This window comes from Eleutherodactylus coqui, chromosome 4, assembly GCF_035609145.1.
Source record: "Eleutherodactylus coqui strain aEleCoq1 chromosome 4, aEleCoq1.hap1, whole genome shotgun sequence".
NCBI lineage: Eukaryota > Metazoa > Chordata > Amphibia > Anura > Eleutherodactylidae > Eleutherodactylus > Eleutherodactylus coqui.
The window spans coordinates 34,679,116-34,691,976 of record NC_089840.1 but is presented as its reverse complement, the minus strand read 5'-3'; the positions used below and the strand labels follow the sequence as shown (position 1 = coordinate 34,691,976).

The 12,861-nt window shown below is 44.5% G+C and overlaps 1 protein-coding gene across 2 annotated transcripts in view; it reads right to left on the bottom strand.

Moving 5' to 3' along the window:
• Positions 1-360: 360 nt before the first annotated feature.
• The window catches only part of LOC136625191 (uncharacterized), a 50,436-nt gene continuing 37,935 nt past the window's right edge, over positions 361-12,861 (bottom strand). For both annotated transcript variants that reach the window (XM_066599208.1, XM_066599209.1), the window contains exons 9-11: positions 12,485-12,547; positions 9,852-10,123; positions 361-3,654 (exon numbers count right to left, since the gene is read on the bottom strand). In XM_066599208.1, coding sequence (XP_066455305.1) covers positions 3,628-3,654; positions 9,852-10,123; positions 12,485-12,547 — 362 coding nt within the window. In that variant the 3' untranslated portion in view covers positions 361-3,627. The remainder of the gene's footprint in view (positions 3,655-9,851; positions 10,124-12,484; positions 12,548-12,861) is intronic.

Below are 12,861 nucleotides of genomic sequence, written 5' to 3'. Positions count from 1 at the left end.
GAAATGGTCATCGCTCACACTAGTCCCTGTCCTCGCAATCTAACTTACAAATTACAGGAGGTGAACAAGGTTCAATGTAACCGAAACGCGTTCTCCAGTTCCAGTCATCCCGATGTATTAAGCACTTTTGTATATTAATAAAGCAGGAAGATTCTTTTTCACCAGCCCGATTCCCGGATTTTCTATGTATAAATTACAAATTAACCTATCAGTATGTTTTTGATGTGTGGGAGGAAACCCATTTAACAAAGACAAAACATACAAACTCCATGCAGATTCTTTGGGTCTTTGAACCCAGGACCCCAGCGTAGCAAGGTAACAGTGCTAACCACTGAGCCTCAATGCTGCCTATTCTTATTAAAAAAAACACGTCCCTCCTTGAAGCTTTCGATCATATCCCTAATGTCCCTTCCATCCTCCAGACTTTACATACTAAGTTTATAAGGGCCTCTTACGAAAACTGACGATCAGACAAAAACGCTCAGAATATTCAATGGCTAAATCATCAGACTGTCAGGTGATGGCATCTTTCAGGTGGCACAAAAAAAAAACATCATTGTTGGCACTAAGTTCCCCATGTGCACAGTGGATGCTCTGCCGACAATGAAATAGCATGGGGATGAACAATGATATGAATCAGGGGCGTAACTAAAGGCTCAGGGGCCCTGATGCAAAAGGTGAGATGGGCCCCCCCCCCTCTATCTGTATCTGTACCCGTACACATACCTAAACCATGCTGCACAGAGACATAAGCTTCTGGGCCCCAATGCAAAACCTGTAACAGGGCCCCCAACTATAATGCTTTATTCATAGTACTGGGCTCCCTATATGGAGAAGAGAGGCCTTATGGGCCCCCTAAGGCTCCTGGGCCCGCGTGCAACCGCATCCCCTGCACCCTCTATAGTTACGCCCCCGGTATGAATGATTATTTGTCCCTTGTATTGCCTGACTTGGCCTTCCTGGTAAATAAGCGCCAAATACTTGTAGCAAGGTCTGTATAAGGCCATATAAAGATACCATAAGGTGTGTGCACACAGTGGAATCTGACGGGAATTTTTCCATGTGTGAAAACCACAGCAGAAATCCACAGCGAAGCCGTGCGTTTCAGCCATGCATTTTAATGCAGATTTGCAGAGTATATCTAATGTATTTCTGGGTAGATTTGCGTGAATAAATGACATGTCACTTCCCCACACAGATCTGAGTCAGAAATTCCACAAACGGATTTTGCCCATCGACAGGGAGAAATAACTGCAGATTTCTGCCATGGTTTTAGGGGCAGAATCTACATGGAAAATTCTGTGTCAGATTCCAATATGTGAACATTTGGAAATCCGCAGCATGACTATTTTCCGCTGCAGATTTCTTCCATTGTGAATGAATGGGCTTTGTTAATACTCCATTCACATACATTGTATTGTACTTTGTTACGGAATTTCGGTGAACATTTTGCAATTGAAATTCCACAACGATTCCACTACATGTACAATCTCGCCTACTCTGCCTAATGTGCGTCTCAGGTCCTATTTTTGACTCTTTTCACATGACATGATCTAAATCGGTGCTGGCTGTGTGGTATTTGCATTGTGTTTCCCGCAGTGCCAAGGTTCTATTGAAGCTAATAGCTTTCTGCCTGCCAACGCGCACATGCAGATTTGTACTTTGGATTTCCACGAGCGTGAAAGAATCGGCATGTTCTATTTTACCATGGATTTGCCACAGTAGGGCTCCATTGATATCAATGGAAGCGAACCCACGGAAATCCACGCAGAAAAGCGCGATCACTGGCTGCCACTTTTTTGTTTTGATTTGCGGTACTCCCGCAGCGTAAATCCGCTGGCGTATTCCACATCGCTCGTGGGCATGAGCCCTTAGGAAGTTTAAATATCCAACTCAAAAGGCAAATAGTATTCTCACATCTATGGAACATATTGGGACACAGTCGTTGCACCAGAATTATGGCATGAATTGCACTTTTTTTGGCCGAATTAAATTTTAGTCAAATTTACCATTGATTTGCTCCCAAAAGAACAGATATTACTCCTCTCAGTCTAGTTTTTAAAAGTATCTAGGAAAGGGGGCGGGGTCTGAATGTAGTGAGGTTTCTAGGCAGATTTAAAGGGTTATTCCAGTGATTCACAGTGGAAGTTATATGTTCATAAGTTGGTAACATAGTTTTGCAACTTTAGTTTTGCAGCATAGTTATAACTTACTTTACAAAGCTGTATAGATATGGCTTTACCTGTGGTCTCTTCCCTGCTCGGTTCTTTATTAGTATCCAATGAATATGACCTGTATGTTCCGCTGTTTTACTGGTCAGGCATGCTCAATACCTTCTATGTAATGACGACACAGTTTGCACAGTGGAGAATGCATACTTGTCAGTAATTGACAATGCGGCACTGTGTGAGATGTAGTTTTTGCATTCCCCAGCGAGCCATTTTACATAACATCATGAAAATCTGAAGCCGGCTAGAGAGCAGCGGTGGGGCAGGCCGTTCAGTTTCTTCAGATGGACGTTTGGAATAATGTCAGTAAGAGGAAAAGTTAGGAAAATGTTGAAAACTTCATCCAGTGTTCCAAAATACCCCTCTAAATTGTCATAATTTCACTCCATTAGCTGAGCGGTGTACAAAATGACTCCATATCTCTAGACGTATTTAAACGTGACAAATTCAGCAACATTGGGCGACATTTGATTGATTTGTTGTACTTAAAACTGGAGAAGAAAAAAAAAAAAGCTGCCAGAGAAATGGCGCCAAGAATCCCTGATGATAAATACTTCCCACCGATCACGGAGATTCCTGTATAGAGAGGACAGTGATTTCCTGTATGGCGTCTCCCCAATAACAGCATCAAATGTATTGTCTCTGGGCTAAACTTCTTTTCTCAGTCGTCGCATAAAAAAATAATTAAAATTGGTAACACTGAGTCTGTAATTGATGAATCAGAATAAACTGAAGAAGTGTTTAAAAAAATGCCAGTTGAGCGGACGGATGGCGAGTGCCCGTTGGGTGAATGTCCATGAACGTTTTTCTTCCAACTTCTGTTGGCAGCAGAAATGCCACCTTTGGACGTCTCTGGCAGTATAGTGAGGGGTCATGGACTAGACGTCAGATCATATCCTGCTCATACTTCTCCCGTCCCTCTAGGACCACCAGCTATCCCTGTGTATGGAAATAATACCAAACACACCTTGTAAATAAGATCTGCGGCAGCTGCTGAATAACTGGAGTCCTGGAGGACGGTCCCTGCGGCTGCCGTTACAACAGACAGCACAGGATACCTTTGTAGTTGGTATGCTAGAAAAATTGCAACAACATATTAAAACAAAAAAGGTATAAAATACAAACGTGCAAAAAATTAATGTACAAGGGTTAATGTAGCGATGGAAGCGCGGAGCCTGTCTGGTATAATGGTATCATACAAAGATTGTGCGTATGTAAGGCCTGCAGATAACATGGATGAGATTGATAGCCGGATGCATAACTGAGTGCGGAGCTGAAGAGTAACTGATGAGGTTCAAAACCTGAAATAGGAGCAGTCAGATCAGTGGCAACTGTAGCAGGCGGTAATATACTGTACATAGTGCATGACTGCGGGTCCAGTCCGTAAAGCTGAGAAGTATTATTCCAGGGCAGAGCGGTCAGAAAGCTGGAAAGAAAACAAGCACAATTACAACCTGCACCGGGGGGGAAATATCAATGAGACCCCCAACCCCCTTATATCTGTGATGGGGACCAGTGATCCCCCTCTGATCCTCATACTATTAGATCTGTAACTGAAACCAGTGATCTCCTCTGATCCTCATACTATTAGACCAGTTATGTGATGGGGCCCTGTGATCTCCTCTGATCCTCATACTATTAGATCTGTAATGGAAACCAGTGATCTCCTCTGATCCTCATACTATTAGACCTGTAATGTGATGGGGCCAAGTGGTCTCTTCTGATCTTCTCTTATATCTGTAATGGGGATCAGTAATCACCTCTGATTCTCACACTCTCATATATCTGAGATGGGAACCGTCCTTTTAGATCTGTAATGAAAATCAGTGATCTCCTCTGATCCTTATCCTTTTAGATCAGTAATGGGGACGCTTGATCACTAATGACCCTCACTGTCTTTTATAACGGTGATGGGAACCAGTGATCTCCTATGATCCTCTCATACCTATGTTGGGCACCAGTGATTTCCTCTGATCCTCATAGATCTGCAATGGAGATCAGTGATCTCTGTGTCCAATCCCCTCTTTTCTATGATGTGAACCACTGATCTCCTCTTATCCTCTCTTATATGTGTAATGGATACTAGTGATCTCCCTAATCCTCATCCTCTCTAATATCTGTGTTAGGCACTAGTGATCTCGTTTATGCTCATCCTCTTATATCTGTGATGGTAAGCAGTGTCCTCTGTCCTCATTCTCCTATATTTCTGATGGGGACCACTGATCTCCACATATCCTCATGCCCTTATATCTGTGATATAACAGGGTATTTTACATCCCACTCATTAATAAGTAATTTTCACACTATAACTTCAGTGTAACCGGGCCACCATAAGAGCATCAGTTGCAGGAGCATCCAGCTGTGAATATAGAGGCAGCGGCACTTCTCACTGAGTGCTACATACAGTAAACCACAATAGACAGAAGTGATAGTAATACTACTCTACTTCGCCTGGTGCCTAGCAGCCTCTGGCATCCGGGAACCCATCCGTTTGCTGCATGATCACTTGTGATTAAGCCTGGATCATACACTTGCTAGGACGCAGATGTAAGGGCTCGGACTGTGTGCAGGACACATACATTATGCGGTCCACTAGGGTAAATCTGCTACAAAAGGGTGGTTTCATACGGACAGATTACCTGTCTATGGTAACAAACACCAACTGATAATCAGCATGCTGGTTGATGCTCATTAATGTGTATAAAGGGAAATTATAAATAAAATAAGGATGAATGCTCATACTATAGTTGTTTGCTTCCATACCGATTGCATGCGTTGGCGCACATCTCCCAGTATAAACGTGTGATGTGCTGCCGAACAATGAACAATTTTCTACCTGCACAAAACAGCCGATCAGTTGATGAACAAGCGTTTGTTTGTTTATCAGTTGATCGTGTGTACTCGTATACTCATATGGACCAATCATCAGGGAGGCGAATCTTCATGCCCGATCATTGCCCCAAGTAAAAAAGCCTTAACCCCTTGTGTGGCGGGTTTCTTACCCCCCTGTCAGACCCACCAGGGCAGGTTTTTTTAAATGCGCCAATCATTTAATTTCAGCTAATTTTGCAGTTGCGTTCCAAGAGCCATAACTTTTTCATTTTTCCATTGACACAGCCATGTGAGGGCTTGTTTTTTGGGGGACAAGTTGTACTTTTTGATGGCATCATTTTTGTGTATATATAATTTATTGCATAACATTTGTAGAAAAATTTGTAGGGAGATTGGGGGAAAAAAAAATTCTGCCATTTGTTTTTTGGATTTCATTTTTACGGCGTTCAGCGTGTAGAATAAATAGTGTGATAACGTTATTCTCTGAGTCACATGATTCCGGCCATACCGAGTTTATACAGTTGTTTTATGTTTTGCTATTTTTGTACATTTAAAACTTTTTTTTTTTCTTCAAAAGGTTTGCTTTTGGGTCGCCACATTCCACGAGCAGTGTTCATTTTATTTTTCCATTGCCAGAGCCCCAGAAGGTGTTTATAGCGGGATGAACTCCAGTCTTCATTTATCTAATTTTTTGGAACATGTAAAATTTTGATTGCTTTTTATTCCATTTTTTCTAGTGGCAAGATTAACAAAATCTGTAATTCTGGCATGTTTCTTATTTTTATTTTTCACTGCATTCTCTGAGCAGTATAAATAATATATTAAAGTAATTCTACAGGCCAGTATGATTATGCCAATACCAAATTGTAATAGTTATTTTTCTTTTTTGCGACTTTTTCACAGTTTAAAAAAAAAAAAAAAAAGTTATAAAAGTTTAAATCCCCCCCCTTTTGCCATATTTATAATACAAAAATTTTAATCATAAAAGAAAAATACATATTTGGTATTGTCGTATCCATAAAAGTCCGATCTATCAAAGTAGCACATTATTTACCCCCCACGGTGAACGTTGTCCGAAAAAAAAAAAAAAAGAACACCAGAAATGCACTTTTTCAGTCACCCTGTCTCCCAGAAAAAATGCAATAAAAAGCAATCAAAAAGTCGTATGTATTCTAAATTAGCACTAACGTAAACTACAGGATATCCCGCAAAAAATGAGCCCTTGCACAACTATGTTGACGGAAAAATAAAAGTTACTGCGCGCAGAAGATGGGGGCAGATAATAATTTGAAAAAATTAAATGCCTTTGAAAAAAAATACAAGTACTACAGCAAAAAAACACTATACAAGTTTGGTATCGCAGTAATCGTACCGACCCACAGAATGAAGTTATCATGTCGTTTTTGCTGCAGTTTGTGCGCCGTAGAAATAAGGCACACGAAAAATGGTGGAATGTCATTTTTTTAAAATTTTACTCCACTTAGACTTTTGTAAAAGTTTTTCAGTACATTATATGTATATAATTATACTTTAAATAGCACCATTGAAAAATACAACTCATTCCGCAAAAAACAATCAGCCCTCATACAGCGACGTCGATGGATAAATAAAGGAGTTATAATTTTTTTAAACGTGGGGAGGAAAAAAAGAAAAAGGGGGGGAGGGGCCGCATCATTAAGGGGTTAAATAATGCACTGTCTTCCTTCTCTGGGTCATTACTACACGGGGATACCACATGTTTAATTTTCTTTTTTACAAAGTAAAGCGAGAAAAGCGTTTTTATTTTTTTAAAGAATTTTTTAACTTTTTTTTTTTTTTACTTTTTAAAATTTTTTCGTGCCTTTAGGGGATTTCCGCAGAGACCCATCAGCACCCACTGATCACATTCCAGGTGTCCGATGGTGACAGCCCTTTGCATGCTGCAGTCGCATAGACCGCGGCATGTAAAGGGTTAACACAGCAGAGATCGAAGGTTTTCTCCATTCTCTGCTGTGTAAGAACTGGTGCCTGGCTATCCTCTGACAGCCAAGCACCACCTCTCCCTGCCATAGCTGATGGTCTCCATGACAACCTGTAAACAAAGCAGTGTAGGAGTTTGAAAATAGAAGCAGGAGGTTGCCGGCAGATCGGTAATATCTTCCTGCTTCTTTTTTCAAAGTCCTACACTGCTCTGTGTGGGTCTGTGCAGGCAGCACACACTGCCACAGCTTATGGCATTTTGCTCTGCAGGTCCCATAGTGAAACATAGCCCGGAAATCTTCTGAGGCTATATCACTATGGGCTCGTCACGGAAAACTTCCGGGCGTGCCACTCAAGGAGTTAAAGCAGTTTTCCTAAAATAAAAAAATAAAAATAACTGGGGCAGATAAGAGTGGAGTATAGAGAATACTGCCATACTCAACTTTCCAATGGCATCCCCTGTCTAGTGCTGTTGCTCTAGTCCAGTTAAGGGGAACCTTTTAGAGACCAAGTGCCCAAACTGCAACCTAAAACCCACTTATCTCAAAGTGCCAGCATGTCAGGGGGCGGGGCTTATCACGACGGATGATTTTACCCCCGTCGTTCTAAAAAGGACAGGGACGCTTCAAAATAGACAGCGTGCAGATTTTGACTGCTTTTTGGATGCGGAAATACTGCAGGATGTCCTCAACGGAAATTTCTGTGGAAAATTCTGCAGCATTTCTGCATCCAAAAAGTAGTCAAAATCTGCATGCTGTCTATTTTGAAACAGCCCTGCCCATTTCCGCCACCTGTAAACATACCCTATCAGTAATAGTGACACCCCCCCCCCCAGCAGCCCCAGCGGTAATAGTGACCCCCACATCATAGCGGCCCCAGCGGTAATAGTGACCCCCAGCCCACAGCGCCCCAGCGGTAATAGTGACCCCCCACAGCGATAATAGTGACCCCACCACACAGCAGCCCCAGCGGTAATAGTGACCCCCACCCCCCAGTGGTAACAATGACCCCCACCCCCCAGCGGTAATAGTGACACCCCCCCAGCAGCCCCAGCGATAATAGTGACCCCCACCCCCCAGGCAATAATAGTGACCCCCACATCACAGCGGCCCCAGCGGTAATATTGACTCCCACCCCACAGCGGCCCCAGCGGTGATAGTGACCGCCACCCCACAGCGGCCCCAGCGGTAAGTGACACCCCCCTCAGTGGCCCCAGCGGTAATAGTGACCCCTACCCCACAGCGGCCCCAGCGGTAATAGTGACCCCCACAGCGGCCCCAGAAGTAATAGTGACCCCCACCCCACAGCGGCCCCAGAAATAATAGTGACCCCACCCCACAGCGGCCCTCAGTGCATTAGGGACACCCCACAGCGGCCCCAGCGGTAATAGTGACCCCCACCCCACAGCGGCCCCAGCGGTAATAGTGACCCCCCCACCCCACAGCGGCCCCCAGTGCATTAGCAACACCCCCCAGCGGCCCCCAGTGCAGTAGGGACACCCCCGGCGGCCCCCAGTGCAGTAGGGACACCCCCCAGCGGCCCCCAGTGCAGTAGTGACACCCCCCAGCAGCCCTCCCAGTGCAGTAGTGACACCCCCAGCGGCCCCCCAGTGCAGTAGTGACACCCCACAGTGCCCCTCCCGAGACCCACATACTTACCTCCTCCTCCTGGAAGCTCAGCTCCTCTTCTGGTCAGCGATGGTCCCAGCATGCATATTAACTTTTACTTACCCACTTCTGCCTCAATAGGTAATTCCCAGAAACCTGATTGGTTGTTTGGTGAATCAGCCAACCCAAACAACCAATCAGGTTGCTGGGAATTGCTGATTGTGGCAGAAGTGAGGAAGAAAGAGTTAATATGCTCCCGGCACATACTCTGACTTCAGTGGGCTGCCAGACGCCTCCCGGCGGAACCAAGTAGTAGGATACGTCAGGGCAGGGGGATTCCAGCTGCACACTGAAGTCAGAGAGTGCCGGGATCAGCGCAGCTAGCAGTGCCGTTTGTGAATGCCGGCAGGGGAGCCGCGGCCCCTGCTGGTATTCACTAGTGGTGAGCAGCCGATGGGGCGCGTGCCACTAGGGAGGGCTCTGCGTGCCACCTCTGGCACGCGTGCCATAGGTTCGCCACCACTGCTCTAGTCCCTGCCAGTCAAATCCCAGAAGTGACTACAAAGGTCAAGTGCTGTTCATCTCTCAGCCAATCACTGGCCTCAGTGGTCATGTGCCATTCATGCATACATGCTTGCAATTGGTGAGCAGTTGTGTGAGAGATGAACGGCATGTGACCACTGTAGTCACTTCGAGGGTCGGACCCTTCAGGACCAGAGCTGCACTGCTGGACAGAGGAGGCCCTTGGAAAGCTGTGTATGGCTTTAATAACAGGGTGTTGTAAAACTGTAACAGTAAAAAAAGTACAGTAAAAAAAAGACAGTGCAGATTTTGTAAGGCATTTTATTTCTCACATGGGCCAATGGTTCATGTGACAAAAAATTTGCACTCGGGTGACTCGCATACGGCCGTGTGAATAGGCCCTAAGAAAAAGTTCTACAACTTCAATCTCACAGATTGAGATCTCTGCATGTGGTCAGTGAATAGAAACAATCTTGATCACCTCCAGAAGCTGGAAACCTGTCCTGACCTAACAGTTCTCCCAAAGCCAAGGGATTGTTACAGTTTATCAGCCGGGTCTAGAGGACAGGAACAAGATTTTTGCTGCTGCGTTTAGCTCACAGGATTGTCTGCTCTGATACATTGTAACAAACCAGCTATGAAAAGTATTCTGTTGTCTCATTATATCTAATGCCCGGGTTTTGCTGCCATCAGTGTTACTCACTTGTATCTTTACTGATAGGCTGAACTCTTCCGTTGTTGTCCGATCACCTTTGGCCACCAGAATGTATTTTCCTTTGTCCTTCTCCTCTACGTTCTTTACAGTCAGGTTACCGGACACACAATCCAGGGAAACCTTGTTTTGGATAAGATACTTCGGATCCTTGGTGGTCGTATCCCACTCCACCAGGGTTTTATCATCCTTCTTCCAGGTAATCTTCTCTGCTTCTCTGACATTTACAGATAAAAATGTCACGTCAAAACCAAGAGCTGCACCTGGGGGTGAGAAGATCAATGTCAGCAATATCCCAAATATATACATATAGCCACACTGGACTCCACTAACAACCAGCAGCGCAACCACCAAAAACTATAGACGGGTCAAACATCAGAATCATCTGTGATTTTTGTGCAAAAAAGTGACTAAACTAAACCCTGCATCCCAAATTATTATGCACAAGCCGTTTTTCCAACAGACAGTATGCGCAAAAAAATGTTATCCTCCACAGTTTCTGTATCTTACAATTTGGATGTTATTACAAGCGGAATAAATTATAATGGCGATGGCTTTATTTACACTCATTGTAAAAAGAAAATCCTTCCCCTAGAAGGAGCTGTGGGAATCGAACAAAACTTTATATGCGCGATTGTAACGTTGACATAAGAAAGTGATTACAATATGAGAGCAAAGGGATAATTTATTCCAGATGACTGACCCCCTGAACGGAGGCTCTAGTACCCTGTTGTGCCGCCTCTAGTTTAGATACAAGATGTGGTACAGCGGGCATGGAGGGTCTAGTACCCTGTTGTACCGCCTCTAGCTAGGACACAAGATGTGATATGGGGGCATGGAGGCTCCAGTACCCTGTTTGTCTGCCTCTAGCTTGGATAGAAGATAGGATACAGGCAGGCATAGAGGCTCTAGTACCCTGTTGGGCCGCCTCTACCTTAGATATCATGAGTTCCTGGAGACCACAATGAGCTCCACATTACTGACATCATAATAATCTGGACTAACACCGAACAAGAACTAGTAAAATTCCATGAGAGATTCAATGCATTTCACCCCACCATAAACCTGGCATTAAAGTACTCATATACAGAAATCAACTTTTTGGACAAAACCATAAAAATTTCAAACAACTCAATACAGACATCCCTATACAGAAAATCTGATTGATCCGCCCACATACCTCAGATGGGACAGTTCTAGAGATGAGCGAGCATGCTCGGTAAGGTGAGTTACTCGAGCGAGCCTCGCTCATCTCGAGTAACTGCCTTCTCCTCTGAGATCTCTCTCACTCTCCCAACCGCTCCCCTCCGCTCTCCCCGGCTGACCCTCCGAGCACGCTCGGAGGAGAAGGCAGGTACTCGAGATGAGCGAGGCTCGCTCGAGTAACTCACCTTACCAAGCGTTTGTGATACTCCAAAGATACAAGCACTAACAAATCCCAGTTTGCTGCATTTTTATAGCTGCCCTTTTAATAAGATTAATTTGTCTGGAAAAAAATTCCTTATTGAAGCGATTTTCCAGGCAAAATACTACTTATGACTTACCCTCAGGATAGGTCATCAATAGCTGGGGGTCTGCTGCTTGGGTGCCACAAATACACATTTGATTTCACTGACAGCTGTGCCTGCAATTCCAAGCACTGGCCACTACACAGGGGTCGGAGCACCAGCTTCCACTCCACCCCCTGTGTATTTGCGGTGCTGACTGCGGGCGCTCTGATATCGGGAGTCCTGAGCGGTGGACCCCAGCTGATCAACTATTGATGGCATATTCTGCGGATAGGTCATGAATATTTTGCCTGGAAAACCCCTTTCAGCCTTCATTAGATCGTATTTGCATGTGCTGTGAACCACTCACATATCTTTTCACAGTTTGATGATCTCTCTTCAGTTTCTATGAACTGTTTTCATGTATTTTGCAGGACATTGGACTATTTCACTCTCTGGAAAGGTCTTATTTCCTTCCCATATTGCATGAGAACTGAGATTTACTTAATAATGTGGAACGTTCGTTTTAAGTACATAACTTTCCCTTTAACCAAGATCACGAGGCAATTTAATTAACAAACCTGTCTGAGATTGATACCACAAATCTAAAAGTATGACGGGCACTGACAGGCGACAGTGCCCGTCAGTCGTACCAGTGACTATCGCTCCTGTCCTATTACACAGGAGCGATAGTCTGTCAGAGTGGAGGCACCTGTTTACACCGAGCGAGAAGCTGCTCAGTAGTCGTTCCGTTTCTCACTCAGCGCTCTGTGGGGGCCATGTGTACATGAGCCAACAGTTGCCCCAAATCACTTGTTTGAGCAATTGCGACTATCAGCCCGTGTAAAGGTACCTTTAAAAAGGAGATGAGTAATAAAACAAATACTTTCTTTTAAAAACCAAAACCTAAACATTCATTTTACAGAAGTCCTGTTCATATTTACCCTTCATAGTAGTTTGGAGCACAGTGTATGTAGTCCCTGCTGGGGACAGAATCCAGGACTGAGGGAGATAAGCACCGGCTCTGGATCAGGTTGTGTCCACATAGGATGATGTTGCTCTGTGAAACGCCCCAACACATCTTCTAGGATGAGCCTGCTCTAGTTACGGATCTTACATTAAGCTTGGCACACTTACCCTTCCCTTTGGACGGTTCGGAAATCTTAAGCGTGAGATCAGTTTCTCTCCCCTTTCTATTCACTGTAAAACAATCAGCATTAAAGAGGAATTAGAGACGAGTCATATAAAGAACACAGGAGAGCAAAACAGGACAGAACTGCATGAGAAGCTGGGAGGGAGCGGAGACCATTCACACGGGCCAACAATCAGGGACAAACGTTTGTATGAACGATCGTCTGCCCAACTCCTTCATTATAACTGTGTGACAGGAGTAGTAACTGTGATAGGAGTGTCTGTGTCCCCCTCTGAAGAGCTTATGTGGTAGGGTCCATCAAACAGGAAGTAGACTGACGTTTTGGGAGACCATAAAGCCAGGTAATTCTCAGGTGTTCAGA